At 34.7% G+C, this 20,028-nt stretch overlaps 2 protein-coding genes across 3 annotated transcripts; one reads left to right on the top strand and one right to left on the bottom strand.

Moving 5' to 3' along the window:
- Positions 1-8,216, top strand: LOC110814585 (patatin-like protein 6). 2 transcript variants are annotated; one of them, XM_022042082.2, is made up of 3 exons: positions 1-2,014; positions 4,824-5,141; positions 7,208-8,216. In XM_022042082.2, exons 1-2 carry the CDS (start codon positions 803-805, stop codon positions 5,091-5,093), a joined length of 1,482 nt encoding a protein of 493 aa, XP_021897774.1. In that variant the 5' UTR covers positions 1-802; the 3' UTR covers positions 5,094-5,141; positions 7,208-8,216. The 2 variants fall into 2 exon arrangements, with proteins under 2 accessions (XP_021897774.1, XP_021897775.1); XM_022042083.2 differs by lacking the exon at positions 7,208-8,216 and adding an exon at positions 5,944-6,953.
- A 3,582-nt stretch (positions 8,217-11,798) lies between these two features.
- EMB1144 (chorismate synthase, putative / 5-enolpyruvylshikimate-3-phosphate phospholyase) lies at positions 11,799-19,673 on the bottom strand. The gene is made up of 13 exons (XM_022042212.2): positions 19,395-19,673; positions 17,741-17,891; positions 15,794-15,870; positions 15,621-15,679; positions 15,217-15,300; positions 15,026-15,118; positions 14,157-14,237; positions 13,792-13,923; positions 13,517-13,619; positions 13,239-13,333; positions 12,969-13,034; positions 12,461-12,545; positions 11,799-12,183 (listed from the first exon to the last, which is right to left on the bottom strand). The coding sequence occupies exons 1-13, from the start codon at positions 19,534-19,536 to the stop codon at positions 12,032-12,034; spliced, it is 1,320 nt and encodes a 439-aa protein (XP_021897904.2). The 5' UTR covers positions 19,537-19,673; the 3' UTR covers positions 11,799-12,031.
- Between the last annotated feature and the right edge of the window lie 355 nt (positions 19,674-20,028).

Here is a 20,028-nt window from a genome sequence, read left to right as displayed (position 1 = left end):
ACATGCTCTGCAGCTGCTGTGTTCTTGCCCCCTTCATCTTCTTCTTCTTCTCTCTCACCATCTCTGGTCCTTTATTTATTTTGGCTTCTTTTGATTTTTGTTTTCTGGTGTTAGTTGGTTGGTTGGTTGGTTAAGCTTTTGATGCAGCAATTCCTATTTAGCTTAGCTTTGGCGTGCTCTGTTAAAAAGAAGCAAAAAAGAGGAACGTCCAGAGAGAGAGCTATATCGTATTATGTGTTTATATATGAGAGGGGAAATAGCCAGATACAGACAAACGCAACGGAGCGAGAGATGAGAGAGAAAAGTGGAGGGTTTAAGCAAGAGAATTTTTCTCTTTTTCTCTTCTTTTCTCGCGTTGAATGATTGGTTTTTCGAGTTCAAAAACTCAAGTGAAAGAGGGACGGTTTTGGAGATTTCCGAATTCTGATTACTTTGCGGAGGAAAAGAAGAAGACAGAGTTTGGTTTTATTGAAGGAGAGAGGAGGAAGACTTTTCTGACCTCTTACTGCTTTGGCTATCGAATGGAAATGTTCAACAAAGAACGAATTATTGTCAAACAGGTGAAGCTTCCTTCAACCTTGTTCTCATAGAGGAACGATTATTTTCTTCTCGTTCTGGTCAAGCACGAAACCAAAACTCCGTTAATTTCTTACCAGAAATTTAAATGGATGGGCGTTAATGTCAAGGCGATTATTCTTTTTGTAAACCGGAAGTACGACAGTCAATAAGGCAAAAATCCAGGTTCTCATAAATCATCAAGGTTTTGCTACATAGAAGATTATCAGTTACGCGTTCTTTAAATATGCAAGCAATTGAAGACAAGAGGATGGATTCTTGTAATGAGCCAAACATAAAGCATTTTATCAAGCAAAGTGATACAGGCACGGAGTTATCCTCCACGGGAATGCAGGAACCGAGCATCGATACCGATAAGCTCAGTTACGAGATCTTCTCCATCCTCGAGAGCAAGTTCCTCTTCGGCTATGACGACCAGAAGCTATGGATTCCCAAACAAATCGATCCGAAACCCGAACCTACTGCGGCCATGGCCCAACCAGTGCCAGCACACCAGTCATCCGACGGCGTTGTTTCGGCGTCCATCAAGAACCAGAGGGGCAAAATCTGTATACTCAGTATTGATGGTGGGGGCATGAGGGGGATTGTCTCGGGCAAGGCCTTGGCTTACTTGGAGCACGCGCTCAAGTCCAAGTCAGGTAATCCGGACGCTAGGATCGCCGATTATTTCGACGTTGCAGCCGGAGCAGGAATTGGTGGGATATTCACGGCGATGCTGTTTGGGACGAAGGACGGCAGCCGTCCGATTTTCAACGCGGATGACACGTGGCGGTTCCTCGCTGAACAGGGGAAACGCTTTTACCGGGCCGGACCAGGATCCAGCGGGGGCGGATTACTGAAGCGGGTGCTGAAGAATGGTTCCGGAAGCGGGTCGGGTACTGCACGGCTGGAGAAGGCCATGAGGGAAGCATTCACGGAGAAAGACGGGCGGAGCCTGACGTTGAAGGACACGTTGAAGCCGGTGCTCATCCCGTGCTACGACCTGTCCAGTACGGCGCCGTTTTTGTTCTCCAGAGCCGACGCCTTAGAGACGGACAGCTACGACTTCCGTCTCTGGGAGGTCTGCCGGGGGACATCGGCCGAACCGGGTCTACTCGACCCTGTTCAGATGCGGTCCGTCGACGGGCAAACAAGGTGCTTGGCGGTGGACGGCGGCTTAGCCATGAGCAATCCAACGGCCGCAGCCATTACCCACGTACTGCACAACAAGCAGGAGTTCCCTTTCGTACGAGGTGTGGAGGATTTGCTGGTGCTGTCACTAGGGACAGGTCAGCTCCTTGAAGTTAGCTACGAGTACGAGCAAGTCAAGAACTGGCGAGCCAAGGACTGGGCTCGACCCATGGCTCGAATCTCCGGAGACGGCTCGGCCGACTCCGTGGACCAAGCCGTAGCCATGGCATTTGGTCAATGGAGGAGCAGTAACTACGTCCGTATTCAGGTAATTTCTTCTTCTCTAACATTTACCATTTATGAGGAAGACCCACAAGAAATATGTTTGATTTTACAAAACCCATTTACCCATTTGCTTATTACTGGAGTTTCATTACGGTAGATTCAAAAGGTAACATGAAAATCCCTTTAAGTATCCGATTTTTGTTTTTCCTTTTGGCGCTTAATATAGGTACAACTGTGATCCCTGTGTCAACATTTTGCCATTTCTGGTTTGGGTATGAGAGAGACAAAGTCGTAGGCTTGTAGGCTGAATTTGGTAGGGGGAGGGAGCACCCTGTCTTTGATCTTTAGCGGAAAGAAACGTGCAGTTTATGTTTTAGTGTAACACATGCTGTTTTTTGCCAGCCTCTCAACCCCTGGTTCTTAGTGATATGTACCCCCAATAAATGCATAGAGAGTGGAAACTTAGGCAGAGAAGTAACCAATTTGAGAAAATGGGGACCTATGTCTGTCTCTGAGCGTGTCTTTGTGCCTTGTTATGTGCTGTGTTGGGTTTGGTTTCTGTGTCTTGGGGCTGCACGTGATACCCTTGTCAATAAACAATCTTTGAAGTAGCAAGGTGTGTTTAAGGGGGGATAATCGGAAAATTCTACATTATTATTGCATAAAATTATTATGTTACTATAAAATGTTAGAAAATTACTGCAAGAGATAATCTATCGAGACGCACCCGGATAAAAAAGTGTCCGCATGTGCCCCTTTTATGTCCCATATCTAGTAAAATTTTGCAGTAGTTTTGTACTCTAATATAATAATTAGTAATGATAAATCGCAGTTAATTATTTTTGTTGTGCAATATTGTTAAATTGTTATGTAAAGTTTACTGAATTAAAAGTGTTGTATTAAAATTTAAATGATGAAGGGGACTATAATTACACTCTCTGTTTGGTGCTGATTTTGTGGCCAATCAATGGGTTTCGTGGTTGAATTTCATGCCTAAAGATTGATCTGTCAGGTTGGTTTGGTTTTATGCCCTCAACTTAAAGTTGACAACCGATGTGAGTTAGCCTGTTCATCTCCTTGAAGAGTTGTGGCATGTTTTTTGGGTCAAAATGTCAGTTTCATAATTGGACCTAAAGTTACTGAATCATCTGATTGAATAGAACTTTGTTTCCTTTGAGTTTGGTCTTCAATTCAGCCTTTGAATAAGCAAGTCTTTACTCATGCTTTTACTTTCTGCAAAAGTCCCACCCCACTAATCTTTTTTCTTCCAAGCTATGTTCTTCACCTTTCATTTTCTTTTAGGGTGCTCTCGTGCTGCCTCTGATGCATCATGAATGACAGTAAATTTTTAACATTTTATTGTAACTAAGTGACTTTATGTAATAATCACAAAGATTTTGTAATTATTAGATAACTGCATAATATAGGTGATTACTACATTGGTTACTTAATTACTATAAATGTTGAAAACTACCATGGAGGTAATGATGTCTTTGGGCACCATAGAATCCCCCTTTTTTAATTTGAATAGATTGTTCCAATAAGGCATCAAACTAGCATATTAGTGGTTATTGAACATGAATCTAATAAGAAGATGCTTGTAAATTTAGCAGTTGACAACAGTATCTTGTGTCCAAATTATGTAGCTTTACTCTTTAATTAAACAAAGCCCAAATTTAAACTAACAGTAAAAATAGAATCTCTTAAGTGCATAGCTTTTCCATTCTTAAGGGCTTCGGTTAAATTTCTGAATTTTTTTCCCATTTAATTGTATAACTAGGAAGAGTTGGTTGTAGTTAAAACTTTCCAAAGATTATAATCACCTATTTTCTGTGCTAGAAATTGACTGAACGGGTAAATGGGCGTAGCTTCTCCTTGAGGGATAACTTATATTTCTTTCTATTGCAGTAAATGGATATTGTGGTTAGAGAGCTGAGGTTTGGATTTGTTAGAAGTGGGAAATATAATGAATGACCAGGAAAATTGTCCTTCACTAATGAATCCGTGTTTTCTCATTTTATATCAGGTAGGAAGGCCAAACACGCTTTCCATAAGTAGCTTAGCTTCTATTATTAGAGGCTGCTTATGGTATGCTTTATTTCCTGCCAATTTACCAGATCCTAACCCCTGACTTTCCCATTCTTTTCCCACGTTAATGTTAGGCACCTAAAGTCTACACTGAGAAAACCTTAGCTTGGATATACATTTATAATTTTCTATCCTATCTATGTGCCACATAAAGTGGACATCTTTTCCCCCCCCCCCCCCCCCCCTTCAAGGGATATAGTATTCTAACTTATTTTCCTATGCCTGATAGAAATTAGAAATTTTTTTGTTATTGATACGCCACTTTCTGCTGCATGCAACTTTATCTTATTTGATTTATTTCCATTAAACTATCACAATAATAATGGACCGCTCAATTCTTTTTTATTGCCTAACGAGTGAAAAATGGATTCAATTCCCTGAAATGACACTGAAAAAGAGAAGGCATATTTGGAACGCAATCCTTTATTACTCATACTCACCTTTTCAGTATTGCAAATGTTATTCTTCAGAATGAACTAATTATGTGTAGTCTACTTGGATGACATTTGTGATTTATTCTTAATTCAATATTGACTGGTAGTTCAAGGGGCACAGGACAAATGCTTTCAGTAGCTCTGTAGCTAGTTTAGTTGACTCAGACTGGTAGGTTCACAAGTTTTATTATCTTTACGTTGGGTAACTAATATTATGAAAATTTTAAGTTGTACGAGGGCTTAAAGTATCTTTGCCTCTTTTGATGCTGCTAATAATTTCTTTTTTGTGTCACTGTTCTTATTTTCCCACTATTATTTCTGGCATGATAGGCAAATGGGTCCACCTTAGGCCCCTGCAGACCAAATGTTGATTCTGATTCTAGTCCCAGCAATGTGAAAATGCTTATTGGAACCGCAGAGGAAATGTTGAAGCAGAAGAATGTTGAATCAGTTTTATTTGGGGGTAAAAGAATTGGAGAGCAGAGCAACTTCGAGAAACTCGACTGGTTTGCAGGAGAACTTGTGCTTGAGCATCAGAGGAGGAGCTGCAGAATAGCTCCCACTGTTGCATTCAAGCAAGCTGTTCCCAAAACCACCTAAAGAATTCTCAATAAGATTAGTACCAGATTCAAGAAAAAAATTTATAAGGTATGCTTTCTTTTTCCCTGTTAGTACTCTTATTTAAATTCTAGTTATAGTGTATGTTCAAAGAAAGCATCTTTGTGGACCCTTAATAAATAGAAAGGATCATCAAGATGGGGTCACCTTTATTATAATATATTACCAATATTATATTGAGGTGGGATAATATCTTTGATGGTATTCAATTTGATGTTTTAAATGGTAGAAACTTTGATAGTTTTGTAAATAGACCAAAAAGATTTTTACTTTTTTTTTTCTTTCTTTCTTTTTTTTTTTTTTATGACTCATTCAATCATCATTAAAATCCATCTGACTTCTCAATCCTCTGATGCCTCCTTTTCTCTTCAAACCAATTCCACCAAAAAGGGACCCATTTAAGTCACGCATATTATAGCCCCATTAATTGATTTCTTCAAAAACCAAAATTCTTTTTTTTCTTTTGCTTCTACTTTTTTAAACCTGATTTTGTTCAATTTTGATGGTCTTGATCAAATGAGCTTTTTTGATACGTCATCCACAGCAGGTTTAGACTTGTCAGCTTCTATATCCTCGTGGGCATGACTTGTCCCTTTCTTCATTTGATTCAAGAAATCAACCCCTACAACAACCGGTTGTTGTTGTTGTTGTTTAAATTGTTGCATCTCTTGTTTTTTAGCAGAAAATTAGTGATGAAAATACAGTGATATGTAGGGAAGATGATCCTTCTTGTTGTCGGTCTTTTGGTCTACCGACACTAATTCTTGAAATAGATTGAGGACAATTCTGTCAATTCAAATGATGTTCTTGAAAATTTTTTTTCTTCAAACAGGGTATTTTGGTAATTTAACAGGGGAACCAAATCATTCTGACTGCCTTTTTCCGTGGTCCGGAGAAGAGTTTTTTTCTCTTGTGATCTTATAATGCTTTGACTGTTAGGCAAAGCTAAATAAATACTTGTAACTGTTTCTTTCCTTCAGTTAAACCATGGAGCTCCTTTTGGCTTTTGACACTATGAGCACAAAAACCTTGTATAGTACACGTGGAGTATTTGGGTGAGGGACATTAATGTAATTTTGATTTTTTTTTTTTTTTAAAATTTCAAAATTTTCTCTAAAATGTCTTATTTTGAGTCCTCAAATGCACTATCCATCATGATCTAGGCAGGTTTTTCTCATTATTTCTCTTTTCTCTTTCAATATTTATTTCCTCCCATCAATTCTTTTTAGTACCAACAGGCAACCCTCATAATCTTGCCACCTTGCAATAAACAATTTAATGTAAAAAAGAAAAAATCCTTTTTTTATTAGGTTAAATTAGGTCATCTAACTTTTTAAAGAATCAAATTCCTCATGTATTCTTTTTCTATTACACAACTTGATATTATATTTTTCATCTGTTCTTGTATATATATCCTTACAACCTCTGCCGACTTTGTAAATACCTTGTTATCTTGTTGAATGTTCAACCAATCTTCTCCTTGTGAGCATAACTTTATTTTTAAAAAAATATGTATGTGGCACTAGTTATATGTAGATAATAAAAATATGAGCAATTATGATGCCTCGAACCCATGACCATACATCGCGGTAATTTCCTTGACATTCCATGGTAATTTAGGGTGATAACTCCCTTAGTATTCGTTGTAATAAAACTACAATATAGTACTAGTAAGTTACTATAAAATATTAGGTTACCATGGAAGCATGATGTCTAGAGGCTCTATAGAATTTTTTTATTAAGGACATATTCAACCGAGCTGGTAGTACTCTTCTCAACTAATTTTATCAGAAAGGATGGAGCTTAAACTACCTTAAAAATATGAAAAAAAAAAAAAACAAAGGAAGGAATCAATCACATCTTGTTCAAATTTATTCATAAAGAAGAGAAAGTGGAAACATAAGGCTCAAATTTTGAAAAGGTTTTACACAATTGTTCCTCATTCTTTCTTTGAGTTTTGCGCTCGGTCCTTTCCATTGCACTCTCCAATGCAGGCCACACACAAGAACACATCATATTATATCTATATGTGATTTCATGCAATTCACATGAACTTTATCCTATATGTTTTCATATGTTTTGTTCTCAAAATGCAGGGGGATAAAAGATTGATGATGGAGCAAAAAAAAAAAAAAAAAAAAAAAGGAAGAAGAAGAAAAGTAGTATAGCAGCTTTTACTTTAAAAATTTGAAGATAGGTAGCCAAAGAAGAGAGTTGAGTGAAAAGGACAAGGAGTAGTGAAAAAAAGGTGGAAGATCTTAGTGGGATACTTTGCCTAGCAGAGGACAGGCATAGTGGTCTCCACTCCACTTTTCTACATTGGCAAGAAACCAGGAGGTAAAAAAAAAAAGAAAAAAAAAAGAAAGCAAAAGAAAAATCCTCAGTTTTATTCTTCTTTTTTTAAAGCTTTTGAAGGTCAAACAAAGAATCAGGTGTGAATCTTTTGATTTTCAGTTGAAAATTTATGGTGGGAAAAGAAAAAAAAAAAAAAAAAAAATCCCTGCTCCAATATTTTTCTCATTACCATTCTACCCTTCCTCTCTCTCTCTCTCTCTCTCTCTCCTCCTTGAGTATCTTTTGTGGGGTTGAAGGGTGACCTGCATTGGTGATGGAACCCTACAAGCTTAGGGAAAAAAAAAAAAAAAAAATTCTGTCTGACCTTTCTCTGTCCTTTTGTCTTCTTTTGAACATTTCATTCTTCTTCTTCTTCTTCCTTGCATTTCTGTTTTAAGTGTAGATTGTAGTGGTCAAGAAGGGATTGGAGAATTGGGTTACTTTGTTCTTTTTAAGAAAAAACCAGGCATGTTTCCTGAGAATGAGATTGATGGAATTATATGGGGTAATTTATATGTTTGGAGGGATAGATTGTGAAGAAAGAAATCTTTGCAAGGAATAGAAAATCTTGATTCTTGTGTAATTTTATTTCAGCTTTCGTCATAGGAATTTTAGGGTTTCCTCCATACGAGGTTAAGGTCTTTGCAGAAATTGTTTCATGCGCTCGTAATATTTATTTATATATATATATATATATATTGTTTGGAGCAAGTGAAAGACTCGAAAACCCATTTGTAAAAATTTGTTTATGTTAAAAAGGAGATTTGCTAATTTTTTCTCGTTCATTTTTTAAAATACTTTCTTGCTCTGTTCTTTTGTTTATATGTTATGTATGTATGTATGTATATATATAGGTTTTGTTTATGGGTGTGTAGCTTTTGCCTTGCCTCTTATTTTTATTTGACTGTTAGCTAATGATTTGTGGGGCATTAATTGGATGGACTGATGGAATAAGTACTTATCTATATATATATATATTTATATATATACACACACACACACACATTTTTATAAATAAGTGATTTAAAAAATGTATTTTAGTTTATGTACTAGAAATCATATGAAAAATAAAACCAAGCATTTAGTAGAAATCGAATAAGGAATCAAGTTAAGGGTTCAGTTTTTATATTATCGTTAATTAAATTTACCATATATATATATATTATATATACTAAGCATGCGGGCACGCCATTCTGTAAGCCTCAGATGGAGATGTATTGCTGAAGGGGACCTTTATATACTCTTCTTGAAGTGCAAAGTGAGATTGATAAAAAATAATTATAAGCAGCATGCCTGAGACAACTATGGAGAACTTTATACTTCTTGAAGCAAAGTTTAACATGGCACGTAAAGTACCTATACATACATACATACCCACACACACACACACACACACATATATTTATATATATATATATACACACATGTAAAAGTGGGCATGGACAAAAATAGTGAAATTTTTGGGGTATAAAAATAATATTTAAAAATTATAAATTATAATATTATGTAATATTAAAAAGAATATATATATATATACATACATACATACATATATCATATAATTGGTGATTTGATATTACGATAATTAATTTATCCAACCCCAAAAAGAAATCATTCACGAAATTAAAGATCTTTTTGGTGATTGTCAAATTTGAAGTTGGTGCTTTTTAGACTTTTTGAAGTTTTCACAAAGTGAAAAGTGGTTTTTAACCAAAGATGGCAAACACAAAAAAAAAAAATAGGGTTTTCATATTCCCATACTTAGTCTTAGTCTTTGAGGTTAAGTTTAATGATGATAATCTCAATTATGATGAGCGAGAGGTGGTGTCTAATCAACCCATTTGCTCCCACACCCATATATACATACAACACATACATATACATATATATATATTATATATCATGTCAAAATAAGGACACCCAAAAAGCTCAATTTCATAAATTTGATCCGTATAAACAGCTTTTTCTTCCCCCCCACCCCCCTAAATTGACTACAAACCAACCTTATATTATCAACCCAATCATGTCCATACAAACCCATAATTGGTTTACCCTTTTCAAGATAATAGTAAAATTGTCCAAAATATATATATATATATAGACTATTGTACTATTTAATTTTTTACATCTAAATTTTTATATTTTTTTAAATTTTTATCAATTTAACTCTTAACATCTATAAATTAGTATTTCAGAATCATTAACAGTTATGATAATAAATACGCGATGAATAATTAAGGAACGAGAATTTTACCAATCATTATAATTTTCTATATATATATATGAGTAGCTTGATTAGATAAGGATCTCTCTTTAATAATAGGATTTGTACTATTCACGAGAACGGTGCATGTCGTGTCAAAATTGAGAGACCACATTAACTTGCTTTCATCTCTTGATTAATGCAATGATTGGTGGCTACGAATTGCATTTTACATCCACTTTATAAGAAAATAAAAGTAATTATATTTCAACTTTAAAAAAAATTAATTAATTATTATAATAATTAAACATGTATTTTTAATTAAATAAGTGATGAAAATAATAATAAATTGAAATTATATAAACTATTTATGAAAATTAGTAAATAAATGTTCAATATTTTATGGTTCATAAATTCAATTTATTAAAAAAAAAAAAAAGAAATTGATTACAAGATGAAGTCAATATAAACCCTAATAAACAACTACCACCCACATGTGGAATTGTCCTTATTGGTACGTATCTTTTATTGTATATTAGTAAATAATCTTCAAAACTTTATATTAAAAAAAATTAATGCACCAATTATTAGGTTCATAAAGATGGTCATTCTATAATTTATATTATGTCAAACATATAGTATATGAGATAAAAGAAAGGTTATTCTATAATTTTTTAAGTAAAGAATGCATACATATTTATATATATATATATATATATGTACATTATCTTTATAATTTCATATCAAGAAAACAAATGTATTGATTATTAAATTAAACAAAATTATTATATAGTTTAATCTCTATTACTTTATATAGAAATGGAAAGACATGGCTTTTCTATATGTATCTATATATATATAATAAAACATATGTTATTTTCACTGTTTGTGGTTCAGTCAGCATGATAATCTTGATCTTATTAATTTAATCTGTCCCAATCATATCAATATTATCTTCCTTATATATATATATATATATATTAGTGCACCAATATATAATATGAACCCTAACTTTATAATGGAATCTACTTTTATCAATCTCATTGTATATGATTAAAGGGTTCCATGCTCAAGCACAGTGCTTGACCTAATTGTCATTATCTTCTCTCCCATTCACACATTAATTAATTAATTAGACTTTCTAGAGTCTAAAACATAAATAAGAGGATAACTTTTATATATATATATATTATACAAATTGGGTATGTAATTATGAGGATGACTCATGCATGACCATTCTTCTCCATATACTTATAGTGTAATGTCAAATATTAATTAATTAATTAATTAATTAATTGATTTGATTAAAGTGTCTTAATTAAAATGATGACGACAGCTAAAAATCAATGAGAATTATGTTTGAGGTTTTTAAGTTTTGTAATTACTTGAACTAATCAGATTTTATGTTGAGATTAGTAGTTGGCTAATAATTAAAATAATTAAAATTGGAGAAATATAATTAAATCAACAGTAGTATTTCGTTTTTTCAAATAGGAGATTCTTTACTTGGTGGGTCTTTTAATTGAATTTAATTAGCATACATACATATTTTATATATATATATATATATATGTATATACACATACGTATAGTGCATGTGAGTAAAGTCCACATTAATAATGGTTTAGGCTTTTAAGTACAAATGTTAAGTCTTAACTAACCCACCTAAAAGACATTGAGGTTTGTCTGTGATTATAATTTACATAATTATGTCTAAATTAACTAATAGTTATATACACACATATGTATACATATATATGTATGTATGCATGTATGTATATATGTGTGTGTGTATTGTGTGGTTAATCTAAAATCAAGGATATGGGTATAAGACAAAAGAATCTGTATAGTTCAAATGTTCTTATCAAAGGTTATGTCTGAGTTAACTTCTATGTAGTATAATATGTGTCTATATATATATATATATATATATATATATATCTGTGTTCATCTATATAATCAAGAAGCTAGGCCCTAGAGACTAAGGGATCTGGGTAGGTCAAATGTTACCCTATACATATAAGTTATGTTGAGTTTATATCAGAGTTGATATAAGAACAAAAAACAGAGACATTGACTGATTTTTTGACGTCTATAGTAGTAGTTAGTGAAAATCTCCAAACCCAAGAACTGAAATTTTCCACAAATACTTCAACAAAAATCATTTTGTTATTATTACTGGGTAAATCCAAACACACCCTTTAATTTTATGAGGGAGTACAACATAAAGAACCTGAATATAACAAGAAAGAAAAAAAAAAGTGACAATGGAAACTTTAGATTTGTATGCCGCAGGATACTGAAGAATCAAATCCCAGATGAGATATAACACAGAAATATTGAAGTAGAGTTGAGCAGAGAAGACAGGGAGATGCACAATCATCTAAAATGTTAAGTTGACAGGCTCCTCCACCTTTGGCAACCTCAAAGGTTCCTGCAAATCTGGGTTGATGGGGAACATATGACATTGCGCGAATTGGGCCATCAACTGGTCAACTAGAACTAACGCCACCATAGCTTCTACCATTGGCACCGCTGCATTTACCACCCCGGAAACAAGCCTCTGTGAGAAAATAATAAATTCCCCCTCCCGACTAAACGAGTACTTGAGATAAAAAAAAACCGTTAATTGTCTCCTTATTTGTGTTTGTTAGATAACTTTTCCTGCACAGTGTCTCTTAGTCTGGTACCGATAACCAGTTCTCGACTGACTAATGCAAGATTTTTGCAAGTCATTAGCAAATTTGCGAATGTAACTGTTATGAAGGGGGAGATTATATGTGCATTTTTCAAGAGATGTATTTGGAAGTACCTCGTGGGACAACACAGGGATCATGACGGCCACGAGCTATCAATTCTGTTTCCTTTTTATCTCTAGTCACTGTGTTTTGCTTTTTCTGTATCAGAAAAGAGGGCAAAAAAGTAAGATCAATGCTTAAAAACCTTCCTGCAAACTGCACTAGAAATGCACATGTACAAGACAAAAGGATACACGCTAAGAATTATAATCATCCATCTCGAAGGTCCACTTGATGAAAATAAAAATTCTGTTTAGCAAGTTAATTTTCTTACAATAATACCAAGTTCTGGTATACAACATCACAAACAAGCAAGAAGAGTAGAAATCATATGCAGTCTCTACGGCCCCAGCAAACCATAAGTTCAGTAGTTCATAAAAGCATATAAGAGTAGAGGCTCTACATTGACTTGCGCAAAAAGACACGAGTTTTGAGCATAACAATGTGCATTGTCATACTGCATACGTGAAAGTAACGAGAAGTCCAGTGTAAGAGAGAGAGAGAGAGAGAGATCGAGCTTACTCCAATTGTAGATGTTGGCTTGAAGGCTATTCTCATATTTATAGTTTCCCCATTGGATATTCCTCCCTGATAAATTGAAAATTCACTCAATTAAGCAGACCCAAACAGTTAAGCCTATGCTTTTTGGTGCTAAATGTAAAGCAGGTAGATATCCTACACAGCTTGAACCGAAGGCCTTTTCAATAAGAGGCCGCCAGCATATACTGGACTAAGCCAGGGTATGAATGGTTTAAGCTTACGTTAAAACTGTCTTGGTATAATTCAAGCTACCTGTATCCCACCAGAGCGGTTTGTTCTTGTCCTGATTCTTCCTTTTTCATCTGTATAGAACTCATCATTATGCTCGCTACCAGTCAAAAAAGTACCTGTAGTAATTTCCATTCACAAAGAGTTAGAAGAAATTCAAAATGCCTGCATTATTAAGGTTGGTGAGCAAGGGGGACGGAATTTCTATAATAGGGTTTTAGTTGAGCAATATCCTGTCAATTTTCAAATGGGAACAACAATCATAATGAAATTGAACCAAATACGAATTTCTCAATCTCAACCTGCAAAGCCACTGCCAAGTTCAAAACCCTTCGTTGCAGGCAATGACATAACAGCTTTAGCCAGTTCAGCTTCAAGTTTATCAAAGACTGGTGAACCAAGCCCCTGAAATCCAATTATGAATTTTCAACCTTCTTTAAAATAAGAGCTATCCAATAAAGCATTTGATATATCTGCAGAGCTCAATGAAAGAAAGCATCCACATTTGTAAATGTCAAGGATGCATATTAGCATATAGAAAATGTGTATGCATATATCTTAGGGAGAGAGTACATACACGTGGAGCATTCCTAACAATACATGTGACAACACCACCTACAGATTCCCCTTTGTTTCGGACAGCATCTATAGCAGCTATCATCTTCTCAGCATATTCAGGATCAGGGCACCTCACAATATTACTTTCTATCTGGAAAAGCATGCACACGAAGTAGTTAGGAAATTCTCAGTCAGAAGCAATCAGCAATATCATGATAGTGGAGTCAATCATATGAGTAATCTGGCGAGAAAACACTAAAATAACATTTGAAAAGTTTTCAACCCAATCATCATCTTAACTATCATTTTCTTTATTATTAAGAGCTAATGGTTTTCTGAATGAGATGCATATGCTAAAGAAAAATCTGTCTGCATAAGCCATACCTGATCCAGAATCAATGTGTCATGGTCAACCAGATCTTCTGGAAGCACAACCTTGTGTACTTGAGAGACATAAGCAAGAACCTAAAAGATACCAAAGTAGCAAGGGTAAAAAGTGTACAAATTAAATCCACCGGGAAAAAAAAGAACACAAACTTTCCTCAGTTCACAGTACATTTAGAGCAAACAGCCATAGTAGGCTGCATTTTTCAGAATTCTTTCCTTTATGAAAAAAATATGAAAAAAAAAAAACAAACCAACAATATGAACCATGGGCACTCAACCTTAGCCTCAGCTAGTCCTAAGATTCTCTCTGTAGGTACACTGACAAAATTGTTTTTAATTTTTTTAATAGCATAAATATATTCAACAATAATTGGATATGTATTACTTGAAAAGCCATATTTCGTGGAAATATATCATATAAAAAAAATACCATTCTGAGAAAAATGTTTTAGAGAACTCCTAATCAAGCTCATAGTTCTGATTTCTTTTAGCTCAACTTGAACATCATTCTAACTTTAGAAATGCATTTGGATACAGGTATATAGAACTGTCTGTCTCCTCTAGTGTCAGATACAATAATTTTTCAGTAGCTTAACTTCTCTGCCAAGTAATCCTGGGACCTGATTGATGACAGCTCTCAGTAGTAGTATTCAGAAATATTTAAGAGAGAGATTAAAGCAAGCACAATTATCTTACTCAATTGGGTTCCATCTTGTACTAGGAATTAGATGCAGTAAATGATTTCCCATAAGCACTAAATGAAACATTGAAATGTGACAACCATTGCCACAACATGATTCGAAAACAAGTTCAGCAGAACACATTATCCAAGTTTCTCTGCCCAAAGTGGATAAAACAGCACACACCTCAGTTCCTGCAAATTGCTTCAGAATTTTTTTGGCAACAGCACCAGCTGCAACTCTTCCAATTGTTTCTCTTGCAGAAGATCTACCTCCACCCTTAATTATAAACAGAGTGCAGCCTGAGTGGAATTAGATTTATCTGAATTTTCCAAAATACCAGGCATATAATAGAACTATGATGAAAAGGAAATTACTTGCACTGATCTGACACCATACTTCATGTCATAAGTTGCATCTGCATGAGAAGGCCTATAGGCAACGGACATTTCACTGTAATCCTGAAAATCCAACAATATGATTATTGAAGCTGCATAAATATCCAAGGAAAAAAACATCAATATTGGCAAATGTATGACTGTCTCAAAAACATTGTGTTTTAGTGCTGTTCAAGGTAAAAGGACTAAATGGATGCAACCTTTCATTTTTCGTAACCAGATCCTTTCTATCAGTTTCTTTCTTGAAAAAAAAATATTACACTCAAGTGATTCATCTTTGAGGGTGATAAGAAATCGTGGGAATAGAATAAATTAAATTAGATACGAACAACAGTTTGAAGGGCAAAGTCTGAGTTTATGAGTCTCTTACACTAGATACTTACATGTCCCCTCTGGTCAGTATTTGGCACAAACACGTGGATCGGTGCTCCGGTACTCAATCCTGCAGTATAGATTTTGCTCATCAGTACACATAGACAACAAGCAATTATTATTTAGCTGTCAGCTGAAAAGAACCAGAAGAAAAACAATCTTAAATTTGAAATAGATATCCAACCTTCAGAAATGCCAGAAGAGACACGGCATGTATCAGTCTCTTTTCTGGGGGTTGTAATTCGACTCTGACCTGGCCTCCTGAAGAAAATAACTCTAATTATTAATCCTTGCACATAATTTACCATGGGTTCAGAGACTACAGCTAAAAAAGCAGAAAAATAACAACTTGCAAAACTTAAGGACAAACTCTATCCCCAGGCAATGCCTCTCGTACGGAAAGTAACAGGATGGCTAACCCGTGTACCTGTCCCAACCCATCCTGAATGGGATGGATAAAAAGGTAATTTAGTGGGTAATGGACAAAAACAAGGCAGGTAGGTGTTTAAGATCTTCTCTGATTTGCCTGCTTATTTTGTACACATTGAATACACATATTAGATAACATTCTATTGTTCATTTTAATTTAAATATCTTTTGTTTCACTTATACTACTTGTTTAATATTGAAAAATTTTAAATTACTTTTTACTTGTAAGAAATAAGAAGATTATATTAAAGAAAAAGTTCTATAATTTATTTTCTATTGGTCTTAGTAGGAAACCTTATGCCCTGTTTTCTATAAATTATGGAACAAAACATATTAGAAGGAGAACAATGAACCTCCCAATTCTTTTCCCTAAAAAGAGGAAATATCATAAAGAACAGAAAATAGCAAATAGAGAGAGGATAAGACATCTTGCACAGGACCAAGGAAAAAAAGGGAAGCCTTAACATACTAGAGCCTCTTAATTCCGTTCTGCAAAGTAGACAAATATAAGTTCCTAAAAAAGACTCGTGTGCTTTGGTCCACCATATTCAAAATTAGATGAGAGTGGAAATAAGGCATCAAACCATAAAGCTCAGCTTGTCCCTCCTCATTGAACCCCTCTGCTAAGGTGACAATAAAGCCTCCAAAGTAGGAGGAAAAGTCCACATAATCTATTATTTAAAATTTTTATCAAGTAAATGGGACAATTAACCCAATGACTGGCATGGATCCATATCTACTTCCTAGACCGGGTACGGGATGTGGATGGATTTACACCTCAATACCCACCCTGGGCATGAGGCATGGAACAGGTATGGGATGAAGTGGCAGGATGCTTGGGAAAACGGCCTGTCCCACTGCCATCCATAGCCACTTGTATAAACATACAACAAATACAAACCCTGGAATTGTGAATTAAACTATATGCTTTAAAGTGAATTCACGATTAGCCCCGATATGAAATACCTTCTGTCAAATCTTACTACAATCAACTAAGCAGAAAAGTGTAAACATCTCTATGGATCGGATTATGTGGAAATTTGAAAAAAAATGACAATTTCTCAGTCAAGTCTTACTACAATCAACTAGGCAGAAAAGTGAAAGTGACTAGACAGAATTTTCCAGTCAAGCAAGTTTGGAAAACTAAGGCTCCGCCCCATATTTCTTTTTTTGCTTGGGAGGCATGCTGGGAGAGGATTTTGACCATTGACAAGTTGAGGATTAGAGGAAGAGTGATGGTTAATGGTTGCTACTGCTGCCTGCAAGCTGAGGAAATGTGTAAACATCTCTTATGATGGTGTCCGTTAGTGTACAGCTTATCGTATTTGATCTACAGCCTTATGGGGATTGATTGGGTAGCTGCTGGGTCTGTTGAGGGAGAAATATGGGCTTGAAATGAGCTATATGTAAAAAAAAAAGATTGCTAACTTGATTCTTTTGACTGTTTCTGAGTCATTTGGAAGGAAAGAAGTGATAGGCCTTTTGATAGTGTTGAGAATAGCACTAATAGATTAAAAGAACGGCGAATTCACTATTTTGGTACTATTTTATTAGAACATAACATTATTAGTGTTGTGGATTTTGGGAATGTCATTGATACCCTAACATGATTTAAATCTTTTGTACATAGGTGGTACCTCCTTTTTGGTGCCTTATTAATATATACTATACATTTTTATTTCAAAAAAAAAAAAAGAAATACCTTCTGTCAAGATCTACTTGCAAATCAGACTCTAAAATGGGAAGCCGTGGAGGACATCCATCAATTATGCAACCTACGCCACCTCCATGGGATTCTCCAAATGTTGTAACGCGGAAGTAAGTACCAAATGTGCTCCCCGCTGCCTGTATTTCTGTTCATAAAGCAAGCAAAATGTCAAATTCGAAAACACCTCCCTTATCACTTAGGAATGGAATTTTTTCCTTAACACTAAAAGCACGATAATTATGTGATAAAGTCATGTTTAAGTTCCATTAAAATGTAATGAAAGGGTTGTTCTGTTGGTCCAATCCATGGAAAAAAACCTATTATTACATAGATTATACGTAAGTTCCACAAAAATGCCTGTATTGCTCTTATTCCCATCCATTTACTTCCTTGAAAAATTTCTCCCAAGTCATAAGCACAAATATCCCTTTTTTTTTTAAATAAACAAGTGAGGTATATATTAACATGGTAAATATCCCCCTTGCACATTTTGGATTAAAGAAAAATACATGCTCATATCCTGATATTTATTGATAATCCGAGCTGGTTTTATATGCCTGTTTTGACTCATGATCTGTCCCTACCATTTCTCAATGCTCTAAATAATCTCTTTATCTAAAGAGAGTATAAAAATAGAAGTGTATTAAGTTTTATGTCTATAACTTCCCAAATGAAAAGGTTTTATTTCTCCCAAAAAGATAATTTTCTAATTCTCCTCCTTAATTAGAAACAATAAATAAATAAAATTGAATTGAAATTCTAAGCAGAGATAAAAGATTAAGGGACAGAAGGAGTGACACTTCCATGTAACACTTCTTCTGAAAGAAGATATGAATTACAAAAATAAAAAATAAAAAGGAAACTTCCACAAATCGCATATGTGCTTAGAACACAATTTCCAACATATGTTAACTTCACAATTCAAAGAGAAGCATTTTCCAGGGAAAAAAGTGAGAGTTCTTTTCTTTTCCAAAGCCACAAGTAGGCTTTACAGATTCTTTAGGCTTTTAAGCTAGAAGAAGATTTAGCGAATTGCAACAAAACAATTAGTACAATACGAAGAACTACAACACATAAAAACTGCCTATAATGAATTAGCTAACTACAGCTAAACTAAAAGGCTTAAGGAGAAAAATCCACAGAGTAATCCTAAAAGTACTAGAACAAAATTTCTAGCGGTATCTTGTGTCTGAGAGCCAAAAAATTTTAATTAACAGCATTCAACAGCATTCCTAATTCCCAATATCCATTGATTCTGACAAATGCCATCACTTCAACACTTTGAGAGACTATTGATATCTATCAATCAAACAATTTAGGTAACAACTGAAATTATAAACGAATGCTGAGGAACAAATTCTTTTTTTAAGATGTTGATCTTGACAGTCCATCGAAACAAACAAAAATGAAAATAGATCCCATTGCAAGTAACTGAAAATCTGAAGACCCCATAAACACCAATTCATTGTAATGGAAAGGGATAAAAAGTTAGTACTTTTAGGACTACTGCAGCAAAACCATTAACCCTTTTCATGTATTAACAAAACATAGACCTTTGAATAAATTAAATCAGATAATATAAGTACTGAATTAAAATAACAAAAGTTGATTTCCAATAGAAAAAGTAGAGAGCTAGAGGGAGACTGACGGAGCTTCTTCTGCGTTCGAGTGCGAACCGAGATTTGGACAGTCGGAGATGCAAGCCTACGAAGATCTGACGGAGAAGAACCCATGCCGGAGCCGGTCATCGGAGCTCCGAGGAAATGCTTCGGCGCAGTAGAAGAAGCCATATTTGTTAAATTTCCGGACAGACCCAGAAACCAAAATGGCAAAAGATTAACGCTGAAGAAGCAGGAAAATGAAAAAGGACGAGACTTTTTGATGGCTTTTTATTTATGAGCCGTGTGGTTTGAAGACCATGGGGGTTGGTGGGGAGGTCTGGTAAGGAGAGACTTTCTGTAGAGGAAGCGGGTGTTGTTTGGTGTGTTTTATTTATTTATTGCGTCAAAAAAGACATCACCATTTCCACCTACCCTCAAATTTTAGAGAAAAAAGAAAATTCATGGAATTTAATAAAATCTTAAATTGTTAAAAGACAATTTTGCCCCTTCATTTTCTTAAAAGGGTAATGTTTATTACATTTGTGTTGGAGAGGGGGTAGGGTTGTGGAGGGCAAAATGGTCCCTCTATTATTTGAAATAATTAAAATTTAATTATTTTGATTTTAAATCAAAAATTTTCCCTGATATAAAAAAAAAAATATATACTAACTTTGAAAAATT

Source organism: Carica papaya, chromosome 2, assembly GCF_054855325.1.
Source record: "Carica papaya isolate Zhongbai chromosome 2, ASM5485532v1, whole genome shotgun sequence".
Lineage (NCBI taxonomy): Eukaryota > Viridiplantae > Streptophyta > Magnoliopsida > Brassicales > Caricaceae > Carica > Carica papaya.
This window is presented reverse-complemented; position numbering and strand designations above follow the sequence as displayed.